General features: G+C 43.3%; 1 protein-coding gene across 1 annotated transcript in view; it reads left to right on the top strand.

Moving 5' to 3' along the window:
- itpr1b (inositol 1,4,5-trisphosphate receptor, type 1b) overlaps positions 1–26978 on the top strand; it is a 143101-nt gene that overhangs the window by 68522 nt on the left and 47601 nt on the right. The window contains exons 40-46 of the mRNA XM_079242420.1: positions 10284–10331; positions 10825–10958; positions 12326–12503; positions 24065–24248; positions 24634–24896; positions 25379–25579; positions 26456–26566. Of these exons, the coding sequence (XP_079098546.1) occupies positions 10284–10331; positions 10825–10958; positions 12326–12503; positions 24065–24248; positions 24634–24896; positions 25379–25579; positions 26456–26566 (1119 nt within the window). The remainder of the gene's footprint in view (positions 1–10283; positions 10332–10824; positions 10959–12325; positions 12504–24064; positions 24249–24633; positions 24897–25378; positions 25580–26455; positions 26567–26978) is intronic.

Raw genomic sequence — 26978 nt, 5'->3', positions numbered from 1 at the left:
GATACACAGATGTTTAAAGACGTATTTAAGTATTTCCTTTTTTAACTAAGGGAATCGAAGACTTCAGGCTCCCCTAAAAAAATTATATATTAAAATATCACGAGGTCTAAATTTAATTTTACACTCAAGCAGAAAAAGTAATATAACCAAAATAAATACATTTATGTTAAGGCTTGTGTGGGAGCTGTAACTAAATAAATAAAAAAAATGAATGAACTAAACATACAGGAGTAAAAGTGAAATTGTTGTAGAATTTAATCTTTAAATCCCTTTTAATGCTGTAAATATTTCCTCTCAGTTATAACAGAGACATTTTGAGAACTTTAGTTATAATTTCTCATGCTGTGAAAACCATCCATGTTCATCCCTGCTGCTGGCTTCTGGTCCCCGTCTTCCTCCCTCATTCTGCTCCTTCTGTTGTAAAAAATATGTACAAAACAACAGTAAGCACAACTTCTGTGCAGAAATGAAGAAGGAACGGGTTCATTCCTGGGAGGTAAATCAAATTGTTTCTTTAGAACAATGTTACTTCCATAGAAGTAAAAAGTACTCCTCTAATAATTACTTTAGTAGGAGTAAAAAGGTATTTCCTAAAAAAAGAAAAAAAACTACTGAAATGTGTACCCTAAGATTTTATTAATCAAATAACAGTAATACAATAATTCAATCAAAATAATCAGCAATCATAAAATTCATGTACTTTAAACTGTAACCACCACAGATATCAATTAAATCATTGCAAATATAACAGAGAAAGCAACACAAAGTCTAATTTTACTTGAGTAAGAGCAGCTTATTTTTACTCTAGAACATTACTTAAGTAAAAAAATTAAAAAATAAATAAATAAAAAGGCAACAAAACTCTCAAGAGTACAATTTATCCAAAAATGTATTCAAGTAAATGTAGATATTACTACCTCTACGCTAACTAGCTAGCTTAGCTAATTAAATTGACATCTTTCATATTTTAAAATCCACTTAGTAATATATTACATACAATACAGAACATCTCTGTTTCAGCTGAACAGTATCTACATTCAGCAGCATGAATCATCTACACAGTTTGTTTGGAAGAAACTCGGTTTGCTGAACGTGAAGATGTGAATCACATCAGATAAACTTCCATGTTCACACACGGTGTTTGCTGTTAGCCATCTTAGCTTTGCCTGCTCATGATTGTTAAGGTGTGGCTCGGAAAAACATGTTTCAGCATGTTAAAAAAAAAAAAAAAGAAGTGGTTTTAATGGTGATAAAAATGTGCGGGGGATAAGGGACAGAGATGTGAAAAGGGCATGTCCTCTGAGTCTGCTGCTACGCCCATTCATGGAGACATTCCTCATATTTACATCATGCTCACGTTTTCTGTGTCTGCTGGTTTTTACTTTGACATGAAGAGGAAATACTTTGATTCCACAGCTGGAGGTCTGATACCCATCCTGCCACTAAACACAAATAAACCTTTAACGACTTGTAAGCTTTTAATTCTGCTCCTGTGAATCCGACCGGGTTGTTGTAAATGTGTTGGAAAGCTACATCTGTTAGCTAAATCTCCGTTAGCGGGAGGTTTTGGAAGTTTGTACTTTTAAAACAGAAATGTTTGTTTGACGTGAACACAAAGTGAACAAAGTGAAAATGACGTGAACTGGTTTGGAAAGTGTGACGTTTGCTAGCAGCATGTTTGGTAAAACTTTAGCAGTTAACTGTCTCTGTTAACAGCAACTAGCTTTTAGCCACCCAACTGGCGGTGTAAGAACGTGACGTCACTGAGAACGGTCGATGTTGCAATTTTATGTTTAAGTTTATCTTTTTAATTTGATGTTTTTGTGATGTTTTTTTACACATTTTTTTTAATCATTAAAAAAATAATAAGATGAATTGTGGGATTATTTAAGGAGGAAAAGGCTGAAACTCAATGGAAAATATGTTTTTTTTTAAAAAATTTTTTATTCATTTGCAAATTAGAAATGTCACTTTTTTTCCCTCATGTTTGAGGTTTTAAACAAATTTGACCCTTTATTGGATTGTGTTGAGTTGCTTATTCATATTTTCAGCTTAATATTATTCACTCAAGACTCACCAGATCAGACTTTTACCTGACATTTATGTTCCTGTCTCGATAAAACCTGCTCTGTTTTGGTTTATTTATACAGAAACTGACCTTTCTGTCAGGTTTTTCTGCAGCGGTTCTCCCTTTTCAGACTCGCTGAAGTGAAAGTAGGTCCAGCTATAAAAATCGGTGTATTCAGGTTTTACAGTATGAACTCACCTGAACTGTTTCTGAATTTCTTCTTCTGAGGTGTGTGTAGTGGTGAGTGTGTAGCCGGGTTTATGAGACGGGCGTTCAGACTTTTTGCATTGGTCATGATTCGTTCACCTAAAAGGTTAAAACCAGTTGTCAGAAGTGAGTCAGATAGAAAATGGTGGAGCAGCTCTGAAACGTGGGTGTGAATCTTTTTAAACAGTTTAATCACACAGAACGCTTCATGCGTCATGTTCAACATGAAAAGCATCATATCGGGCTGTTGAAGAAGCCTACAAATACAGTAAAAACAAACTTATAGGCAGAAAAAAGCTAAAATAGAAGAAAATAAAATGCAAGAAGTAAAGTTCCAGTTTGAGGAATAAAAATTTTTAAGCCAGCTGAAATCAATTTTTTTTTTTTTTTTAAAAATCAAGCAGCTTTATTTACTTAACTTTTTCCTCTTGTATTAATTAAACAACAGATTAGAACTAGTTTTATGGACTTTAATGGACTTTTTTGTGTGGCGTTTTTACACTAATTTCTATACAGTTGCATAAATTCAGAACTGTTCAAGATATTTATTTATTCTGTTTTTGGCCAGAGGTTTCAGGATCTTTTTGTTTGCTTGATTTCCCATAAATCAGACCTTCAGTTTGTGTTTTCCAAAGTAAAAACAGCCTCCATTGCAGTTATTTTATTTATGATAAGTTTATTAAATTAAAGCTTCAATCAGGCTATCCTGGTTCTGTAGACAAACAGCTGCATGACGGCAAAATGGCTTTCATTTAGACAAAAATTATGCAGATAAATATCTGTTGTTTCTTTTTAACATTCTTTTTTACTTATTTATTTCTTTATTTATTTATGTGAAGTTTGTTTATTTAGATTCCCAGTAGCCAGACTCCTCTGTGATGTTTCTGTTTTGGTTTAATTTTCTCTTTCTGACTTTTTTTCTCTAAAGGTCCTAAACTGGTTCAGTTTGTGAAACCTTTTTCACAAACATAGTTTCATCTTTTCTTTCTTGCTGTCTTTCTGTCTGTCTGATGCTTATTTTTTTCCATCTTTATTTCTTCGTCTGAACGTAATGAGAGCTTCTCATCATGTTTGATGACCCTTTACAATAAATATAAATGTCAGAAGGACGGAAATTAAATATGTTTGGATAAAATCTGCCTGTAAGAGTTAAAAGTGAAGGACAACTCCAAAAACACACGTCAGTAATCTGGTCAGGGTGTGTGTGTCTGGATGGTTTCTCATCGCCCCGTGAACCTCTTCCAGGAGGGTAAAACGCTGGCAGAGCGGCCACGGCGAGGTCGGGCGCATCAGCGGCTGCAGGAGGGAACTAAACTCGTTGCTGGTAGAAGTGGAGGCTTGCTTAAGAACCGAGAGAGGATGTTGGCTGAGGAAACAGAGATGATTGTTGGAAAGGGTCTTTCCATAGTTGCCAGGACCCAGTAAACTCAGTTTCTCTGTTGTCTAATCCCCCCCGCCCCCCCAGGCAATGGAAACCCCCGCGTCCACTGTTTCGTCAGCTCTGCCCAGAAGCAGAATGCTGAGAATGTGGCCGTGCGCTCTGATCTCCCAGCAGCTCTGACTGATGGCAGCATGTCTGCAGGAAGACCCCACCAGCAGGCCTCAACCCCTCCACCCCCCAAAAGAAATGTCTCCTACCTGTTATGTAAGCAGGAGCCGGTGCAGCTGCTAGTTTCAGTACTGTGTGACACGCTGCATCCTGCTGCCTGTTGCTGCACAGCCGGTCAGGTGCTGCATGCAGCAGAATGCGGCGTTTAGCAGCATCATGATGAGACGAGACCTGCAGGCGATGAGCAGGAGATGCTGGTCGTCATGCGGAGGATGACAAACTAAGTCAGGGTTTTATTAGAGTCCACTTCCAGGTGGTCTTTCTGTATGTGTGAGTTTTATCAGACCATTACTTTCCAGTTCCAGACAGTTTTACACATTCCCTCATGTCTCTCCTGTTAAGAAAAAGTCTTTTGATCTGATTTACTTCAGCTCTTCTTTCCAGCCTCAGATAAACTTTTTTTTGTTTGTTCTGTTTGCTAGAAAGTTGATTCTCCAAGCCCCAGCCTGCAGTACCTTTACTGACCAACAGGGGGCGCTGTGGCTGTTTCTCAGCAGCACGCTGCCTCATCCCACTTTTCTGAACTTAATGCTGCTCAATTCTTGGTCACCTGCCAGCTCTCATGCAGCACTTACATAATGGCAACAATATTTTATCCTGTTTTTTGCCTCTCAGTTTTCCTGGAATTTGAAACCCTTTGCTGATGTGTGACCCGCGGTGATGATTAGCAGTCAAAGTGCAGCAGCACGTATTCCTGGAGACGGAGCCTGCAGTGCAGCTTGTTTTATACAAGCTGTGCAAGATTCAGGGGGAAATGTAGGATTTATTACAGGTGGCCGGCCGTCTCCATGAATGTCGTCTCCACAGTTTGGTTTTATGGCTTCTGGTTGAGACTCACTGTACTGTGAGGTCTTTATTTTCATTTACTGGGGTTATTTTTAAGGCTTTAGCCTTTTTATTATGACTTACAGCTGATCCATAAACTGTAACACGTCTGCTGCGTCCACGGAGGTTCTGTCTCTGTAGACGTTTATCTGTCTGTTAGTAACTTTACACAAAAACTACTGGAGGGATGTTCATGGTGTGTTTCTGAGAACGGGTCTTGTTCTGACTTACATTCCATTAGATGCTGGGAGTGATCCGGATCAGCATCTGGATCCAGGAATGTTGCTGACATAGATAGAACCGGTTTCAGTAAGTCTGTATATAACTCCACAATAAACAGTGAGAAAATGCAGGAGAAGATTCAGACAGGTTTTACAAGATATCATAGATAGATCTGGATCCCGGCAACGTTCTGGACGTTCTGCTGTTCTGGACCATCCAGAACAGCAACAATATTCTGGATCCTACCATCCAGAACAACAACAATATTCTGGATCCTACCATCCAGAACAACAACAATATTCTGGATCCTACCATCCAGAACAGCAACAATATTCTGGATCCTACCATCCAGAACAGCAACAATATTCTGGATCCTACCATCCAGAACAGCAACAATATTCTGGATCCTACCATCCAGAGCAGGAACAACGTTCTGGATCCTACCATCCAGAACAGGAACAACGTTCTGGATCCTACCATCCAGAACAACAATAATATTCTGGATCCTACCATCCAGAACAACAATAATATTCTGGATCCTACCATCCAGAACAGCAACAATATTCTGGATCCTACCATCCAGAACAACAACAATATTCTGGATCCTACCATCCAGAACAACAACAATATTCTGGATCCTACCATCCAGAACAGCAACAATATTCTGGATCCTACCATCCAGAACAACAACAATATTCTGGATCCTACCACCCAGAACAGCAACAATATTCTGGATCCTACCATCCAGAACAGCAACAATATTCTGGATCCTACCATCCAGGGCAGGAACAACGTTCTGGATCCTACCATCCAGAACAGCAACAATATTCTGGATCCTACCATCCAGAGCAGGAACAACGTTCTGGATCCTACCATCCAGAACAGGAACAATATTCTGGATACTACCATCCAGAACAACAACAATATTCTGGATCCTACCATCCAGAACAACAACAATATTCTGGATCCTACCATCCAGAACAGGAACAATGTTCTGGATCCTACCATCCAGAACAGGAACAACTTTCTGGATCCTACCATCCAGAACAGGAACAACATTCTGGATGCTACCATCCAGAGCAGGAACAACGTTCTGGATCCTACCATCCAGAACAGCAACAATATTCTGGATCCTACCATCCAGAACAGGAACAATATTCTGGATCCTATCATCCAGAACAGCAACAACGTTCTGGATCCTACCATCCAGAACAGCAACAATATTCTGGATCCTACCATCCAGAACAGCAACAATATTCTGGATCCTACCATCCAGAACAGGAACAACTTTCTGGATCTTACCATCCAGAACAGGAACAACTTTCTGGATCCTACCATCCAGAACAGCAACAACTTTCTGGATCCTACCATCCAGAACAGCAACAATATTCTGGATCCTACCATCCAGAACAGCAACAATATTCTGGATCCTACCATCCAGAACAGGAACAACTTTCTGGATCCTACCATCCAGAACAGCAACAACGTTCTGGATCCTACCATCCAGAACAGGAACAACGTTCTGGATCCTACCATCCAGAACAGCAACAATGTTCTGGATCCTACCATCCAGAGCAGGAACAACGTTCTGGATCCTACCATCCAGAACAGGAACAACGTTCTGGATCCTATCATCCAGAACAGCAACAACGTTCTGGATCCTATCATCCAGAACAGCAACAACGTTCTGGATCCTATCATCCAGAACAGCAACAACGTTCTGGATCCTACCATCCAGAACAGCAACAACGTTCTGGATCCTACCATCCAGAACAGCAACAACGTTCTGGATTCTACCATCCAGAACAGCAACAACGTTCTGGATCCTACCATCCAGAGCAGGAACAACGTTCTGGATCCTACCATCCAGAGCAGGAACAACGTTCTGGATCCTACCATCCAGAACAACAACAACGTTCTGGATCCTACCATCCAGAACAGGAACAACCTTCTGGATCCTACCATCCAGAACAGGAACAACGTTCTGGATCCTACCATCCAGAACAGGAACAACGTTCTGGATCCTACCATCCAGAACAGCAACAATGTTCTGGATCCTACCATCCAGAACAGGAACAACGTTCTGGATCCTATCATCCAGAACAGCAACAATATTCTGGATCCTACCATCCAGAACAGCAACAATATTCTGGATCCTACCATCCAGAACAGCAACAATATTCTGGATCCTACCATCCAGAACAGGAACAATATTCTGGATCCTACCATCCAGAACAGCAACAATATTCTGGATCCTACCATCCAGAGCAGGAACAACGTTCTGGATCCTACCATCCAGAGCAGGAACAACGTTCTGGATCCTACCATCCAGAACAGGAACAACGTTCTGGATCCTACCATCCAGAACAGGAACAACGTTCTGGATCCTACCATCCAGAACAGCAACAATATTCTGGATCCTACCATCCAGAACAGGAACAACGTTCTGGATTCTACCATCCAGAACAGCAACAACGTTCTGGATCCTACCATCCAGAGCAGGAACAACGTTCTGGATCCTACCATCCAGAACAACAACAACGTTCTGGATCCTACCATCCAGAACAACAACAACGTTCTGGATCCTACCATCCAGAACAACAACAACGTTCTGGATCCTACCATCCAGAACAGGAACAACGTTCTGGATCCTACCATCCAGAACAGGAACAACGTTCTGGATCCTACCATCCAGAACAGGAACAACGTTCTGGATCCTACCATCCAGAACAGCAACAACATTCTGGATTCTACCATCCAGAACAGGAACAACGTTCTGGATTCTACCATCCAGAACAGGAACAACGTTCTGGATCCTACCATCCAGAACAACAACAACGTTCTGGATCCTACCATCCAGAACAGGAACAACGTTCTGGATCCTACCATCCAGAACAGGAACAACGTTCTGGATCCTACCATCCAGAACAGGAACAACGTTCTGGATTCTACCATCCAGAACAGCAACAACGTTCTGGATCCTACCATCCAGAACAGGAACAACGTTCTGGATCCTACCATCCAGCACCACAATAAAGCCGAGACACTGTGGATTCATTATTGATGGATCTGGAATCTGATAGTGGATCTATATTAGAAGGTTGTAGAACCAGAACATCGTCTGCTCGGTGGAGGTCTGGCGTCTTTGTTCTTACCTGCTGAATCAGCTTTCATTTCTGGAATCGTGTTTGTCTGGTTTTACTTGTGAGGAGTTTTAATCAGGAAACGTTTTGCCGTGCGTGTTACTGAACCAAACCGACAACGTGCTTCTCGTCCAGCTGAGCTGCGGCTGACAGGCAGCAGATCAAACAAGGTTGGATCACGCAGGCGGTGGCTGGATATCCTGTGCAGCCCCTCAGCTGCGGCTGCATGCGTGATGCTTTGACAGTGTTTCAGTGGAAATCGGTGTGTTGACGTTAAAGGCTTCATTCAGGGAAATTCCTGTCCACTTGCACAATTAATCAGCATAAAGCAGCGTGACGCGGTTGCAGATGGAGGCATGTGCTCATGCCGGCTTTCATGTTTGTGTTTATTTTTGCACCAATGCAGCCAGGTGTGTGGGTGCGTGTGTGTGGACTGATTTTAGTGTGTATAACCAAAACTGAAACTTGAATTTCTCTCCACATTTGTCTTTATTCATTTAACTTGTTTTTAAAAGGACTTTTCTAGAAAATATTTTATTTAAATATCTGCTGGTCTGAAAGTTTGACGTTATGATTATTTGTTACAATTGTCAGATTATTTTTTATCTGAGGTATAGATTTAGCTTTATAATTCATTTTATTTATTATTTTATTATAATTTTATTATCATTTTATTATTGAATATTTTTATTTATTCAAATTTGTATTATTGAATATTTTAATTATTGAAAAATCTTTTTGAAAGATTTTATTTATAATTTTTACTATTGGATATTTTTATTATGTCTTTTATTATTTAATTTTATTTATTATAATTTTTATTATTTAACATATTTATTATTTTATCATTTGACAGATGTGTAGATATTTTCATTTGAAAACACCATAATTTACCACAGTTTCATTGCTGCAGTATTTATTTAATTACTGAAAGAAACTTTTAAATAACTTTTAAATAAAAATATTTTTTATACATTTTATACGAGTGAATCTTGACATTTTCTGTCATCCATCTTGCTTTTCACACACCTTAGTGCTGCTTTTAACCACAAGTCTCATAATAATTCCTTTTTCACTTTTCGACAGCGTTTCTGCTTCCTTTTCTCATCCATCAAGCAAATCCCACCAAACTACCAACATGACAGTCGTTTCTCAGATTCACGTTTCTTTTCCTTTGCTTGCTTGGCCTCTTCCACCCCGGCTTCAGCCGTAGACGATGTCCAGCTGTGCATGTTGTGTAGAAAGTCCTAAATAGTTGTTAATGAAGGTGCACAACAACATGAAGCTACCAGCTGCTAACCTGAACTAACAGCATCTTTTATCTCCAATCAGCTGGCACCTCCGCCCGAGCCTGAAGTCCCTCCTGAGGTGTGTTTTAGACCCATGTTGCCCACTAACATGGTCACTGCTGATCAGAGATCAATGTCTTTATCCTCCAACATTCATCTCATCGTACCCGTGCTCAGCGTCTCTCTACCTAAACCAGGGGTTTTAAACTCTCGAGGGCCGGTATCCGGCAGGTTTCCTTCTCCCAACACAGCTGATTCAAACCAAATGGATCCTGCAGCTCCTTGTAAGTCTATTTATGGATTTCAGCCAGGTGTGTTGGAGCATGGAGACAACAAAAACCTGCAGGATAGCGACCCTTGAGGGCTGGAGTTTGACTCCTGATGATCTAAACGGATAAGAGTCCCAACCCTTCCTTCCTCATGCGTCGCCTCTTCCACCAAACCGAGGCTTTTGCTACGTTTTCCATCCATCCCTCCATCTTCCGCCAGCTGCCTTCGTTCCCTGCTAGATGGTTGCTTCCATGTGTCACATCCCCATTTCTTCCCCACAGTCTGTGTCGACCCCCGTCTTGCAGCTGAGCATGTTCCTGCGTAAACAACTTGTATAAAGTAATGAGGGAGTCACCGGTAAACATGCTGTAAAGCTTTGGTTCGCCTGCGTTTGATGTGTGAGATACTTTAGATGAGGTGAAATTTTCCCTGCAGAAATCCTTCCGTTGCATGAATCCTTGCACGACCCCCCTCCCCCCCCGCCCCACCAACACAAGCACTCCCCTCCTAACTGCAACGTTAAATTTCCTGCTTGTACAGAAACTAATTTGCACTGTATTAACATCCTGTTTTGTTCTCTTATTATTTTCCCTTTTCGAACCTTTATTTTTTTATTTTGATGCTTTCTGCTAACTCACATCACCTTTAAGGAGCTTGATCCAAACCAGCCTCTGAAGCAAGTGGAGGATCAGAGGAGGGTAGGTAAAGCGCTTGGTCTGGTCCAAGCTGCCGTCTTATTGATGCTGGACGCTTCCGCAGCATGACGCTCACTCGCTTCCCCGTCCTGCAACGCGTCAGGAAGGTCCGCCGCGGAACCTCGACCCACATGGAACCATTATTTTTGCTGTTTTATTCATACTCTTCCAAGTTGGATGTCTTAAGTTTAACCTGTATGAGGCCCAGACTTCTTCCTCTTTCCTTTAATGTCCTTTTTTTATTTAGATTTTTATTTATGCAACATTTCATTCAAAAATATTTTCTGTGCCGTTAAATCTAGTTTAATCACGTCTACCAGCTCTGAGACGTTTATAATGACAATCATGTGATGCAAAGTTAATTGTTTCATTACGCTCTCCTTGATGAACTTCAGACAGTTTTGCGTTGAATTCATGGTCTTAAAATGCGACACCAATGCAGGAATTTTGGGATTTCTATGGGATTTATTTTCTAACAGCCGTTTTCCTCTGGCAGGGAGAGGCTCTGCGGCAGATCTTAGTCAACCGCTACTACGGTAATGTCAAGTCTGGCCAGAGAAGAGAGAGCCTCACAACCTTCAGCAATGGTCCGCTCACTCCTGGAGCGCAAGGAAAATCCCCCACAGGTGTGTTTGACATGGTCGTAAAGATGAGATGAGTTAAACATCTCAGTGTGTGTGTTCACACTGCAACAGAAAATATATCCCCACCTGGATTTAACTAAACTAAAAAGTCAGAGCTTTGGATCATTCCTGCAGGCAGCTGCATCAAGATGCAACAAGCACCTTCTCATTTCTTAACCAGCATGTGGAAAGACTTTGGTGTGTCAGAAGGATCAGATTATTGGCATAAAGCAGAGAAAACATGGAAGGAGATGCAGAAACTACTAAAACAGGGTTCAGAACTGTCCAAGGCATCATTAAAAACTGGAAGGATGGTGGAAAACCATCGTCTTGAGGTGGAAAAACATAATGATGGTAAAACCAATGGAAGAAAAACAACAGTAGAACTCATGAGCATGTTTAAGAGTGAAACAGTGAACATGTGAAGGAACCGAAGGGACTGAACGGCTGTGGAACCAGAAGAAAACCACAAGCCTTCAGTTTTCTGCAGAGCAGAAAGACTGGACTTTGGACCTGGAAGAAGGTCATGTGGTCTGATGAGTCCAGATTGAGCCTGTTCCAGAGTGCTGGAGCATCGGGGTAAGAAGAGAAGCAGATGAAGTGAGGCAGCCATCATGCCTAGTTCCTACTGCACATATTTAGAGTTTGGAACTCCCTTCATGTCTGATATTTTCTGCTGTTTATTTAGATCACAAATAAAAGTCAACATAACTGAGCCTAGTCTGGTCCTGTAGCAGTTTTGCTACAGAAGCAGGTTCCTCTGTTGTCCCCTGCAGCTGAGTTCACTGGAAACCAGACAGGACTGATGATATAACTTGTTTTAAGTCTCATCTCGTCTCCGACGTGGAACATGTCAAAGAAAAAGCGGGAAAACTGAGATCTCCCTGCTTGGGCCGCCCAGCGTTCAGGCCGTTTCCTCGGCATGAGGCTGCCCGTGTTGTTGCCAGGCGACCGGCGCTCCAAACTGCAACTAGAATGGGGTGTGTTGTTGATTCAGTAAGTCAGCCAGCTCAGAGATGGCTCTGATGGGTGCCGTTATGTCACCAGTTCTGTCCTGAGCGCCTGTGGTAGCAAACAGCAGGAATTAAAGTCCTTCCATGGATTAGAGGCACATGTAATGTTGTTATTCATGTGCAGTTGCAATCTCCTTACCCCCCTCTGCACCGAACGCCATCCTACTGTCTGTTTACCTTCCTTATAACATCAGCTCTGCATGAAAGCCTCCATGTGCAGATCTTTTAGTTTCAGTTTCATCACATTAAGAAGATACAGAAATAAACTTATTTAGGGAATGTGATCCATTATGTAATGTTAATCTGTACCAGTAGCAGCGTAGGTGATAACCAGTCCCACTTCTTTGGCCCTAGTTGTCAGCTCCGGGGTCGGAGGTCGAGGGGAGCTGAGCTTGGCTGAGGTCCAGTGTCACCTGGACAAAGAAGGAGCCTCCGATCTGGTCATCGATCTGATCATGAACGCCACCAGCGATCGCATCTTCCAGGAGAGCATTTTGTTAGCCATAGCGCTGCTGGAGGGTGGAAACACAGTCATCCAGGTGAGTGGAGGTCACAGAGTTCACAAACTGCAGATGCGGGTGGGACTGAGGTTTTAATTGGCCTGCGATTAAACGGACGCAGGACAAGTGTCTCCATCAGGAGGTCTGGGTTTATGAACCCGAACGGGACCAGAGGCAACAACGTGCACGATTTCATTAAAACTAAATCTTTTTTGAAAAAGTGAAATAAAGCAATGAAAGTCAAAGAAGCCATTAAAACACAAGTAGCTACAACAAACAGGTTTGTAAACGAGTGAAACAAACGGAACGAGTTTCCGGACACGTTCACATCGAGTCGCTTCGTTTGAATGTGCAAACATCTGCAGCTCTGTTCTGACAGAAGCCTGCTCGACCCCAGACCGCTACGATCTGCATCAGATCAATGTTTTACCTCGAAGGAAACACAAGTTGTCGATGAAGCAGTCTTCTTCTTCTGTGGTTGTCCCATCTTGTCCTTCAGAGGCGCAGCGCCTCCTCTGGTGGAGAGTGCAACACGTTATATTATAGGTCTGATTCGTTTGAGTTGTGCAGTGTTGGCGCACAGAAAGCATCTTCTTCACAAGCTTAGGCCATGAAGCAGAACTGAGGAAGAGCGTTCCAGGCTGTGCAGCAAACCACGTCGTTACCTCCCCATGGCAAGCCCTGGGTTGCTATGACAACCCTAACTCTGTGCAAACCTAACAAATGGCAGGTTATTGTTTGCCAGAGAATTATTTCAGCCTTGCAGGGCGTGTGTTTGCACTATAAAGTGTGTGTGCATGCTTTGTGTGTGTGTCTGTGTGTGTGTGTGTGTGTGTGTGCTGCTTATAAGCTGTCTATCTTGGTTTTCTGGTTTGTGGTTCTTGCATGCATTATGTTATTTGTCCTCGTGCATAAACTGAAATGTTGCATAATAGACTGGTATTTGCATATTATGGATACCTGAAGAGACCTGCACACAAAGGTGATCACATGACTCTGCTTACATAAGCTGCCGCCCGGAGTGACGGGCTTCCCAACATGCCTGCTGGTCTCCTAACTGGGTCACGCCTTGCTGGTGAAAAGAAGGAAGTCTCAGGAGACTTCTAGCAGGTCTCGGACCATAGACGCCACCCCCTGCAGACATAGATACTTATGTGACTTCCTGACATGGATTGTGAGCTTTTGAAGTCATGTGACGGTCATGAGTGAACGTATGCTGCAGCAGGGAGTTTGCTTAGGTCAGGGCTACTGTATTAGATACTCAGGTGGGCCAGATTTTCAAATCAAAAAACTGATCAGAGCCTGTAAATAAAGTAAGGGGAAATAAATAAATAAATAAGACACATTTACATTTTGGAAAAATAAGCAGTTTATTGATTTTTCTATTCTAAATCCAGTCCCACATGACAAGGGCAAATGCACAACATAAAATAATGAAAATTCCAGTCAGAACCTGTTTTTCTCCTAACTTTTAACATAAAAAGGTAATATCAAACTAAACTTCTCGATGTGGCGCCTTCTTTAAACACCGCCGCACACTCATTGCATATTAAACACATCGGTTTGGCGCTCAAATGTCACGGCAAAATAAACAAATACTTATCAGTCCATATGGGGTTAAATCTGCGGTTTTCATTGTTAATTTTGCGTTTCGGGACAGAGAGCGACATGCTAGCGAGTGCTACTCTTACAAATTCAAAACACAACAACAGCCCTGGGGTTAATGTTGCTAGGCAACCAAGTGCTGCATTCATGGTCTGCACAACTGTAGGATTGTAGGCTACTTAATCAGCGTAGGAATGACTGAAGGTTTTTGATTAATATCTTTATTCTTTTGCATAAGGTGGGCCACACAGAAGCTGGTTCTGGGCCACATGTGACCCACAGGCCGCCGTTTGAAGAGGCCTAGCTGAGCTGCTTTGGGGTTGTTTCATTGCTCGTTAAGTCTTTTTACAGATTTTTGTTTAGAATTTCCATGACTATATATGTATAAGGTCAAATAATGTTTTTATGTTAAGCGAATTAGTTCCAAACTTGTCTATAGTCTTTATAAGACAGTTTTCTACCTTTTTATTTGATTGATTTTCCTGCTCAGGATGAACTTAGCAGCAGATTAGCTCAAACAGAACCCAGTATTTTTCATTATTAATGTGTTATTTTGGGGACTATATGGGGACAAGTAAGCCTTGTTTAAATATGCTGTATGATCCAAAGTCAATTTGCTTCATATCAGGAGATGCATCACATTTTCCTGTCTTACACAAGATTTGGTTGCTGCCCTGCTTTTAGGACAGAGGGGTTCTTGTTGTCTAAATGAAAAACAGGACGAAAACATGCCCACAGATTTCTGCAAGCAGGCTGCTTGTTTGCTTCCAGCGTAATCCAGAGTTGTAACTTAGCCAACAAAATTTCTTGGAAAAAGCAAAAGAAGGGGGATGGAGAACTCATCCAGAGCCTGCAGATCTGTCTTAGTTTGATTTTAAAATGGCAGCTTTGAGGAAAGATGGACAGTAAGTCCAAAAAGAAATGGGTCAGGTGTCTTTTGCTGTCCATTACTGCTTCCTGGCGTCGCCGTGTTGATGACCTTATAGACCGTTCTCAGTGACGCCGCCATGTTGGGCGTCTAAAAGCAAGCTGCTGTTATTGAGAGACTGTTTATTGCTAATGTTTTCTCATTGGTGCTAAAAAACGTCACACTTTCCAAACCAGTTCAGCTCTTTTGTGTTTAAGTCAGACACTTTTTTATTTTCATTATAAATGCGCTTGTCGGTCCTCAAGACCTGCAGAATTTTCCAAAATCCTGGTTTCACAAACTTCCAAAACTCCAGCTAACGGAGATTTAGCTACCAGATGTAGCTTCCCATCACAATTACAGCGATCTGGTCGGTTTCAGAGGACCAGAATTAAAAGCTTACAAGTCGTTAGAGGTTTATCCGTGTTTGGTGGCAGCTCCATGTAAATTTGGAGCTGATATATTTAAACAGGAACAATGTTTTACCAAACTTTTTGTTCTCAGTATCGTCATTTGGAACATAATAATTCGACTACTCACCCTGTACATGCTCCACGGTCATGCTTTGTCTACTCAACCAGCGTTTGGTTGCTTAATATTTTAGATTTTCACTATAGATTTTGATAGTTTATCATTTTAAAGAACTAAAGTTGGTTTCTTGGTGCTGTGCTGTTTGTGATATGTGGTTCTTTAGCTGATAAGGATATTTGCAATTGAATGAGAGAAGATGATAATCAGTTTTTAGTTCCTCTAAGCTATTTGACCCCCCTCACCTCTAAAATGATGGCGACACCACTGTCTCCGTGTTGTATGTAGAAGTTTCCGTTACTCTGAGAAAACGTTGATATTTTACGACTGATTTACAACTTATTGACACCATGAAGGGAGAAAAGTCTAACTTTTCATTATGACTGAAACTCTCGTCTTCATATCTGCATTTACAACACGTTGAAGGTTTCATTTGTCAAACATCCAACAAACTTCATGGCAGTCGCATTTACACTGAGAGAAACTTCTGATTCTTTTGGTTCATTTGCTGCTTAACTGCAACGAAGTGCTGCTAACTCAGCTGAGAGGCTTCCAGTTATCTGGTTTGATGGCAGCAACACATTTAGGCAGTCTGGAAAATGAAAACCATCACTGGAAAACTGACTGGAGCATCCAAAGAAACCGGAGAAGCTAGCTGTAAGCCTGCTTTGTTTCTTTTTACCACCATGAACATCTCCAGTGTTCAAGTCACGTGACGGTTTCCCATTCACCACGTAGACTAAACACCAGGTAGACCAGACTAAGATGTACTGGACTGCAGGGGTGATGGAAGGCAGGGATGGTGGGTTATGAGAAGATGCAGCAGTTAAACAAATCTCATAGTGTTTATCATTAAACCAGGAGGAAGAGCTAGACATGGACTGACTGGTTAGTTTGTGCGTTTCATCCAGTCTCACTGGGATTAAAGCAGCACAGTATTTCCTCCACTTGAGTGGAGACAGCCTGCAGGTAACACCTGAAGCCGCTTGTGTATCCATCATCACTGTGTCTGGAATCTAACAGTGTATCCAGATAAAATGAACGTCTGACTAGAACACTGGCTGGAAATCTCTACATGAGCGGCTCGGTGGAGGTCGGACCTCTCACAGGGATTTTACAGTCATTGCATGTTCTGACCTCATGATTTGTCGGTACTCTGTAATACCTTTGTTCTGTTCAGCTGGAGGGTTTCCTTCCTGTTCACAGGAAGTTTTCCCTCCCCACTGTCACCCACCACCCCGTGCATGCTCAGAAATGGGGCATGAATTGACACATTGTGCCTCTAGCACCAGTTAGCCCCAATGCTAGCAGCGAATGGAATCTAAAATCTGAAAAGATCTAAATACATTTTTAATATTTGAAGAGCAAGTATGGAAATAATGTGCATGTGGTGCACAGACTACTCCTTAGCGACCTATGTGTAGGCAGTAGCGTGGACTGGATAGCATAGCATGAGTAGCATGTACAGACTCATACCGAGCACTCTGTCTGTTGCAGTGTAAGACCCCTTCCCATGCACCCACCAGCACATGCACACACAGACTATACTTAGAAGCAAGAAAGCTTATTCCAAAAACAGCCCTGTGTGTGTGTGTGTGTGTGTGTGTGTGTGTGTGTGTGTGTGTGTGTTATATAAGAGATGAGGCATAAGGTCTCGGTTCCTCCCCTCCATCCGTCTTCTCAGCACGCTTTTCACAGGCCTCAGATCCAGATCTGTCACAGGAGCAAACAGGTGTTTGTGTCGCTCCTCTTACTCAACAGGCGTGCTCTGGCATGTCACTGCCCCCCCCTCACCCCCCCCCCAGCAGGATTCACCACCCCCCCTCTCAGCCTGGTTCAAGTTCACTCACCAGCCAACTCTTGGAAAGCTTTAAAAAGACGGTGCGAAGTGAGTTTCCAGGCAGCAGCGCCGTCAACATGCCAGTTGTTTTTATATCATAGTTGGGTTTTATTTACCTCCTTTACTTATTACAGCTTCTTTCAAAGCTTTTAAATCTATAACTACGTCTTTATTTTATTAGTTTCCCTGGATGCACATTACGAGTTGATTTAAACCTGGCGTCTGGACGTCATGTCGACGCTTTCCAGATACCAGCTGGGTGGCAGCAGAGCGCTCCAGCTCGGCCTCTGATAGGCACAGAGAGATGGCTTTGTCACTCACCAAGGTGTCAAGCTGCAAAGGCGGATAGAACCAGAGAGCTGGTGGCATAAACAAGCCTTACATAACTGGCCCGTGTTGATGCCAGGAGCTAGGGTGGCATCTGTCAGGAAACGGAGAGGAAAGTAGAATTCCAGAGGAGGCCCTGCTGCGCCTCCATGTTGATTCAGTAGATAAGGCCAGACGAGCGCATGTGAAGCAGAACCTGCTGCGTTTTACACGACCGGCTGCTGCTGCAGGAGCAGAAAGGAGCAAAACTGTTGGATCGGCTGACTGACGATTCCTTTAAAGGATGACTCAGCAGTTAGTGGGGGAAAGCACGTGCAAAACACGCTAAGGGGGGGGGGGCTTTTCTTATATAAGGTGTTTCATTTAGTGTTTTTATCACATGATCTGCGCTGGCTCTGCTGGAGCAGAAATGTGGCAGTTAGTTGTTAAAGTGGTAACTTCTGTAAGCACACGCAGGTCGTTTCTCGCTAACTCTCCTGCAAATTACAGGTGTTTAAAAACGCTTCACATCTCTGCACGGCACCTCCTGGCTTTTCCGTTGTATCCCAGAGTCGGACGCATACTCATGGGGAAAGATTAAAGCCTGCGTCTTTCAACACTTCGCTTATTGCAAAGCTTGTTTGGCATTTTTTAGCATTAGTTTAGTTTTGGCCTTGGAGGCACAGCGGTGCAGAATAATGCACTGCTATATGTGCTGTTATTTAGGAGGAAACATAAAGGTTATTGATGAAACTTGGCACCATTCCTCTTAATTATAACATCATTTTGCATTTGCAATTAGCTGCACAACAGAAGCAGGAGAGAGGGAGCAAAACGAAGACATTACCGCTTAAAGATGATTTAGTTGGATTACCAGAGGAAGATCTTATCAGAACATATTTGTTGACAACTATTTATTTATTTATTTATTTATTTATTTATTTATTTAGCTAATTGACTGGAAGAACTTAAAAAATGAACTGAAAGCTGTAAACGCCATGCGACGGAGTCTCCAAGTCCGACAGTGCATTTATATTTTGCACCACTCTCCCAGCTTCACGCCGTCCACAGATGTGTCTCTTTGTGCTGGACATGTCTTCCTCTCCTCGCGGTTTGATCAACACGTCTCAGCATGCTCCCTCGTTGGCACTTTTCCTACCATCACAAACGTTACAAGAAGCTAGGTGTCTGTTGATCTGAACATCACCCGCAGACCTGGACTCTCACGTCCACCGACTTTATGATTTCTGACTCTATTTTTTATTTTTAAATTAAATTCTAGCAAAAAAAAAAAAAAAAAAGAAGCTGTTTGTTTCATCTGCATCTGTGCACAAACTCAGCTGTCGCTGTTAGATGCACCTGATTTCAGACGTGTGATATCTGCATTAAAATGTAGTTATTACTGCTTTTTACTTGTAATTGGCGCAACGTTTACACCACATGAACATTTTAGCTACGTCTTGTCTCCCTCAGAAGGTCAAAATATAATGCAGAGTTTTCCACATATTTAGTTTGTTCGATGTAACTAGCAATAAATCGCATCAAACCGTGTCGTCACTTGCAGCATAAGGAGCTTGTAAGTAGACTCGTCCACCTGTCTTCAATTCGAGATTATTTCAAAGTGTCTGCAGACACTGAATGCAGTGGAGGTTATGAGGAGGAACCAAGTCGTCCAAACATGCATCTTAGTTTCCTGAGGGTGCCCACGTCCAGTCCTGGAGATCTACCATCCTGCAGCCTTTAGATGCAACCCCTGTCCAGGCGTCCGGGCGTTTAACCAGTGACCTAAACCATGTCTACATGCCTAAAGTTCAAACTGCCTCCAGAATGGGTCTGAAGAGGAGAAAAGATCCGTCGAGCAGCAGCTGTCTGGACCAGAACCAGCAGAAGACCAGAGCGGGTTCCCTCCTGTCAGTAAGAACAGGAAACTGAGGCTACAATTCACACAGACTCACCAGAACTGGACAATAGAAGATGGAGAAACGTTGCTGGTCTGATGAGTCTCCAGTTCAGCTCCACATTCACATGGTAGGATCAGAATCTGCTGGAAACATCATGACAACATGGATCCATCCTGCCGTCAGGATCAACAGGATCTCCCTCCATGTCCATCCCTTTCTGAGCACAGTGTAGCATCTTCAGATGGGAACTTCCAGCAGGATGATGCACCATGTCACAAAGCTCACATCATCTCCAGCTGCTTTCTTCGACATGACCATGAGTTCCAGGCATTAGGACCGTTATAAATGTGTCCCACCTACCTGACAGTAAATACAGACACGATGGTCACAACAGCATTTAATTATTGAATCATTTATAATTCAGGTTAAAAACGGAGCAATTTCAAGCTGAAAGCATTTTAACTCCTTAGTTAAACAAGGACAAGTCAAACTTCCTGGAGGTTACGCTTGACTTGAACCGAAAGAACCAGTCAGAACCAGCTCTGTGGTCAGCTTCTGAGGTTTTGTGATTCTCATCAGCAGAACATTCTTTGGTTGAAAACAACTGAGGTTTGGTACCCTGCCCTGCCTCTGTGCAAACAGCTCAGCATTTGCGTGCTACTCTGTTTCCTTCAGGCGTGTGTGTGTGTGTGTGTGTGTCAGACAAGTGTTAACACACTGATTCTCTCCACGCTGGTGAATAAATTAACTTTTTATGCCCCAGTCATGAGATGTGTTTAAATCTTGTGAAGCTGCTGCTGTTGTCTGGCAGGAGACGCTGGCTTGCAGTGAATGACCCCGTCCTCATGTAGGGAGAACGAGCAGGAGGAACTTGTTGCATAAAGCAGAGGAGGAGGAAAACAACTTAATACCTGCAGTGATCTCCTTCCCGCAGGAGGCGTCAGGTGATCCAGCAGACACATGAACTGCTTGCATTGTGTCCTCTTATCAGAGATTTTCTACATAGATAAGATATTTTAGTACGTTGGTGCACGGCTCACAGTTTGCACGACTCCCCTCCCTCCTCCTCCTTTTCTCAGAGACATAATTGAGTTAAGCCGAACCTGGAAAGAGTCTTATGTAACAGGCTTTCAGAACTGCTCCAGAACCAACCCCACCTCTTTCCTCTCACACCACTGTCTCTGCCAGGGAAAAGTAGGGCAGGGTTTTCCTCTGTCCCCGCCGCCGTCTCTGCACCGCTTGCCTTCTGCGGGCTGATGTAACAGGGTTAACGCGGAGGCGCCGTGTGCCCTAACTGTAACCACTCAGCTGATTACAGCTCTTATGTAAGGACGGATTGTTGTGAGCGAAATGGGACAGAACACACCGGCGTGTTGCAGGAGAGACAAGAGCTCCACGCACACGAGGTTCCTGTTAGTCGCGCTGCAAAGTCTTCCTGGCAAAGCTGAGATGCTATTGTTAGCAAAGGTGAATAAAACAAGCAGGTGCCTTCATGCTTCCGGGCGAAGCGGCGTCTGAAAGCTGCGTGGCTGTTTGTCTGTGCAAGCGTTGGAATTCTGCTGCAAGCTGATGAAGGTTGTTTCATTCCTGTATTTAACACGTCTGCAGGATGGCGTGCACATGCGGTGATCAGGGGTCAGAACTCATGAGGTGAAATGAGGTAAAGATGGTGACAGAGTGAAAGAAATGTTTGGTCCAGATGTGGGTTTCACTTTGTCGCTGCCAGGACTCACATGTCCTGGAAATAAGCAGAATCTACAGCAGGGGTCTCGGACTCCGGTCCTGGAGGGCCGGTTTCCTGATCAGGGGTCTCCGACTCCGGTCCTGGAGGGCCGGTTTCCTGACCAGGGGTCTCCGACTCCGGTCCTGGAGGGCCGGTTTCCTGACCAGGGGTCTCGGACTCCGGTCCTGGAGGGCCGGTTTCCTGACCAGGGGTCTCGGACTCCGGTCCTGGAGGGCCGGTGTCCTGACCAGGGGTCTCTGACTCCGGTCCTGGAGGGCCGGTTTCCTGACCAGGGGTCTCCGACTCCGGTCCTGGAGGGCCGGTTTCCTGATCAGGGGTCTCCGACTCCGGTCCTGGAGGGCCGGTTTCCTGACCAGGGGTCTCCGACTCCGGTCCTGGAGGGCCGGTTTCCTGACCAGGGGTCTCCGACTCCGGTCCTGGAGGGCCGGTTTCCTGACCAGGGGTCTCGGACTCCGGTCCTGGAGGGCCGGTTTCCTGACCAGGGGTCTCCGACTCCGGTCCTGGAGGGCCGGTTTCCTGAGGGTTTTGGAGGTTTCTGTACTGCAACACCTGATTCTGATAAAAATGGATCTCCAATAGCCTGTTAAGTTCTGCACAAGTTAGTTCATTTAAATCAGGTGTATTTGCAGGGAAACGTCTGATACCTGCAGGATGCCGGTCCTGGAGGACCAGAACTTGTTATCCTCAGGCAAGCTGCCTGTTTGAGGACCATGTCCTGCCTGCAGGAGACCTGCCATAGTCCAGAAGTTTCTAAAAACCTGGTCCTGGAGATCTACCATCCTGCAGCTTTTAGAGGCGTCTCTTCTCCAACACATCTGAATCAAATGTCTGAGTTTCCTCATGCAGCTCTGCAGAGTCCTGGTAACACGTGTGATTCAGGCGTGTTGGAGAAGAGAAGCATTTAAAGGTTGCAGGATAGCAGATCTCCAGGACCGGCCACAGTCCAAGCCAGGCTGGCATCTGCTCCACTTCTGACCCACACCACACTTCCCATTGCTGTAAATGAGCCATTAGTGCTAAAAGCAGCCTGATTCATGCCGGCTGTCTGGCACGGATTGGTGCAACTTGGAATCAAACGTGTGACTTCCAGCAGTGTGTGAAACAAAGACACTGACATGAGAAGCGGCTGAAAGAGATTATGAAAGCACTTCCACCTTAAAGAGCATGAATCTGCTGCAAAACGGTTTATCTGTGCAAACGAGTCAGCAAAGAGCTTCGCCGAGCTTCCAGGTAAAACATCAGGAAATAAGAAACAAGAAAAGAACGTAAAGTTTAAATATTCCATGTTAAAAGAAGCAAGCTGAGGACAGGAGGGTCTTTCAGCAGATGTTCCAGCTGATCGGAGCGTTTCTGGGAGTTTGTTCCAGACATGTGGAGCAGAGAAGCTGGATGCAGCCCCTACATGTCTGCTTCTGACTCAGAGAACTGATTAAAGACCAGATCCAGATGACCCCAGGGGTCACACTGGGTCAAGAGGTCTCTGATGTATTACGGTCCTGCAACATTCAGAGCTTTATGGACCAGCAGCAGAACTTTAAAGTTACTCCTCTCCAGCAGCGGTAGGAATCTGTGCTTTATGCGAGAGTTTTCTACGAGACGACGCTGCTTCAGTAAAACAACTTTTCTACTTATAATAGTTGGATTTTTTTTTTTTTTTTTACTTATAATAGTTGGATTTTTTTTTTTTTACTTATAATAGTTGGATTTTTTTTTTTTTTTTACTTATAATAGTTGGATTTTTTTTTTTTTTTTACTTATAATAGTTGGATATTTTATTTTTTTTTACTTATAATAGTTGGATTTTTTTTTTTTTTTTTACTTATAATAGTTGGATTTTTTTTTTTTTTTACTTATAATAGTTGGATTTTTTTTTTTTTTTTTACTTATAATAGTTGGATATTTTATTTTTTACTTATAATAGTTGGATTTTTTTTTTTTTTTTTACTTATAATAGTTGGATATTTTATTTCTACTTATAATAGTTGGATATTTTATTTTTTTTACTTATAATAGTTGGATATTTTATTTTTTACTTATAATAGTTGGATATTTTATTTCTAAATTAACCAGCAGGATCTTCTGTGTGTTGAGGATGAAAAGTCCCCACATGGTGGTGTAACTAGTTTGGCTTCATACTTCATGATATTAGATAATAATATTTTGGCACATGCAAAAGACTGTAGTCTCAGTATTACACCCCCCCCCCCCCCCCCCCCCCCTCCCAATTTGTTATTACTATAACTGGTCAAACAGTGACAGAAATGTTCCATCATAGTTTGTTCTCTTTTTTTAATACCAGAAGTTTCTCTTGTTGGTTTATCATCATTTCTTATGAGTACTTTTACTAATGTATCCAGTGTAAAAACTCCCAAGTTTTATTTAGCCTTGCTCCCCCCCCCCTCCCAGTTCTGCTCTACAGGGTTTAAAGACCTAAGAACTGGACCGATGTGGTCCACTTTCCTGGTCTTAGTGAGGCCAGGAGCAGCAGGTCTCTGAATGAGTTTTTAGGTACAACCTGTGAAGAATCAGTCCGGCTAAAGATGAAAGTCTGCACTAGTTTTTCCAGGTCCTGCTGAGAGTCCTGCTTTTACTCTTCACATGTTCTTAAGGTTCTCTGGACCCGGTTTTCTGGCCTGGTTGGTGGTTTTCAGACAATCACCTCCGTTTTGTTTAAATAGAGAAAGTTTCATCACTTCTATCTGTGAAGGAAACATGAAGCTGACATGACGGCGACACAGAGCTATAAACACTCTTTTCTATTTTCTTCAGAGGTCATTTTATCACCGTCTAACGGGGGACAACAAGTCGGAGAAGTTCTTCAAGGTGTTTTATGAGCGGATGAAACTGGCCCAGCAGGAGATTAAAGCCACTGTGACCGTCAACACGAGCGACCTGGGCAGCAAGAAGAAGGACGAGGAGCCGCCAGACAAAGACATGCCAACACGCAAGAAAGGTTGGGGGGGGGGGGACTCTGGGACAGCATCATGTATGAAGTCATTTAACCTGGAGAGGAAGACGTCTTCCGTCTCCGCAGGGAGGCTTGAGTCCGTCTGAAAGCAACAAGCCTGATATTAAACCTGGATATAAAAGAAGCAGAATGATGTCGGTTCAGGTGCAACAGACTTATTTTATTCATTTATTGCTTCATGTTTGCAGTAAATAGGAGTCAGGCAAACGGCACAAAGAAAACATTTAAAAACATCTTGTTTACGTTGAATTATTTTCTCTCAAATAAAAAAAAAAAACCTGTGAAGTGAAAAATGTCCCAGAAAGTCTGCATGTAAGAACATCAGCATGTTGACGATAAAATGAACTTTAGTTGTCTGTTTTCTGCTCAGTGAAAGACGTACCAGTGGTTGCCATGGTGACCGAGGAGGTGAAGGAGCAGCTCGTAGAGGCCTCGGCCGTCACCAAGAAGGCCTACACGACCTACCGCCGCGAAGCGGAGGCCGAGGAGCACCAAGCCGCGGCTGACGGCTCTCCGGTCCCGACCGCTGACAAGAGCCAGGATGAAGGCGAGATGAGCGTCATCATCACCATCATGCAGCCAATCCTACGCCTCATGCAGCTGCTGTGTGAGAACCACAACCGAGACCTGCAGGTCAGCTGTCAGACCAGCCGTGCCTCTGCACCCTCCTGACCTCTGTTCTGGATTTCAATCACGGCGTTCAGTTATACGGAAATGAAACCGTGTTTAAAATAGGCTCCGCTTGCAGAAGCGCCTGATGCTCTTGTTTCCATAGTGTCTGGTTTCATGATGAGGGTGCTGAAGCTCCATCAGCCCAGAGAGAACACTTCCTTCATGCACTCTTTGTGTTTACCACCCAAACCGGGGCAGACTTTGTTTAAAACGAGCTATTTCTGTGTCCTGAGCCGCGTGTCGCCCTGCTCACCGGGTTAAAGTGCAACACCATGACTTGCAGCTGGCCGGTTCCTTTTCCTTTCAGATAAGCAGTGATTGTCTTGACGCTGACTAGATTTACCTGATAAAAAGAGAAAAAAGTTCCATGAGCCTCATGAGGGGGGGAGGGGGGACAAGTTAAATCTCAGTAATGAGTCTTTATTTCTTCTCTCTTTCCTCAGAACTTTTTACGCAACCAGAACAACAAGAACAACTATAATCTGGTGTGTGAGACCCTCCAGTTCCTGGACTGCATCTGCGGCAGCACCACCGGCGGACTGGGTCTGCTGGGGCTCTACATCAATGAGAAGAACGTTGGACTCATCAACCAGACGGTGGAAAGCCTCACCGAGTACTGCCAAGGTCCCTGTCACGAGAACCAGGTGATACGTGCTTCTCTTCTCGCATGCATCTTTCTGCATTCTCCATGACAACTGGGACTAAAATTGTGCTAGCATGGCTAAACGTGGCCCTTTGTTCAATCAGCTGAGAGGAAGATAAAGGGGGGGCTGGGATTCTCTCCACTCAGACGTTTTACCGTGGTCAGTCAGGGATGGTTGGTTTTCCCCCGGAGGTGGCGAGTCAGAGGCCTTTAAGCTCTTGTGAGGTAGTTAGCATGTTAGGATTCACCGGGGTCATGCGAGCTGCTAACCTGCTCAGCATCATGTGAGTCATTACGGTCACGGGTTTAGGTGAGATTGATCTGTCCAAGTGCTTGAAAGGAATCTGAAGACTCTGCTTTGTTGACCGACTGATAACAGAGCGGTGTCTTTTGATGGAGGGGAAGATGTTTGTGTGGATCAGGCTTCAGGTTAGATCCTCATCATGTCTGTGTTCACACCTGGCATGTGTGGCCAAACATTACAGTTTGAAAATGGCGCCGATGTGTGTCGATTTGGATGGAAAGAAACAGGCAACAGTTATTTTATTTTTATTTTTAATTTTATTTTATTATTTCTTGATCATTTTATGTATTATTTGTTTTATTTTTATTTTATTATTTTTTTGTTGATTTATGTAATTTTATATTGTTGCTCTATTCAGTTTAATTTATTTATTTATTTATTATGTATTTATTTATTTATTTTTTATCATTGTCAGGACAGCTTCCTGCTTGTTCCTCTGTCTTTTTTTTGTTCTCCATCTTGAGAAGATGAGAAGAGTCATAATTAATATCCGGCCTTTCTGACCTTTATGCTGTATTTGTTGAAGATTTTTGCACCTGTGCCAGAAAACTGAAGTTCCTTTATTTTCCACAGAACTGCATCGCTACTCACGAGTGCAACGGCATCGACATCATCATCGCTCTCATCCTGAATGATATTAACCCCCTTGGAAAGAAGAGGATGGACCTGGTTCTGGAGCTCAAAGTGAGTAGACTGGGTTCATTTTTCCATCACAGGTTCGTCTGTGTTGGTTGCTTTACTGTTCCTCATGCAAGTGTCACGTGAGCATCACATGACAACAGACCTCTGGACTGAGTTTTGTTAGCTTGTTGTGTAGCATTCCAGTCTTATCAGGGGGAAATCATTCAAATTCCAAAATGACCAAAAAGAAATGCGTCAGGGAAGAGCTGCATAAACAGCCGTGGCTGTGGTCCTCGGTGCACGTTAAGAGTTCAGTGAGTCACTGCAGGAAAATGTGGAATGCAGGCTGCTGGCAACTCGTGCTGCGGCTGCACTTCCTGATAAAGTGCTTTATTCGGAATGACATCATCATGGTTGATGGTTCCTGCAGCAGAAACACGAGGAAGAAGCTGATTTTAGGTCTCACATGACTCTT

The sequence above is a fragment of the Telmatherina bonti genome (assembly GCF_933228915.1).
Source record: "Telmatherina bonti genome assembly, chromosome: 6".
Lineage (NCBI taxonomy): Eukaryota > Metazoa > Chordata > Actinopteri > Atheriniformes > Telmatherinidae > Telmatherina > Telmatherina bonti.
The sequence above is the reverse complement of the archived record's forward strand: the minus strand, read 5'-3'. Positions and strand labels throughout refer to the sequence as shown.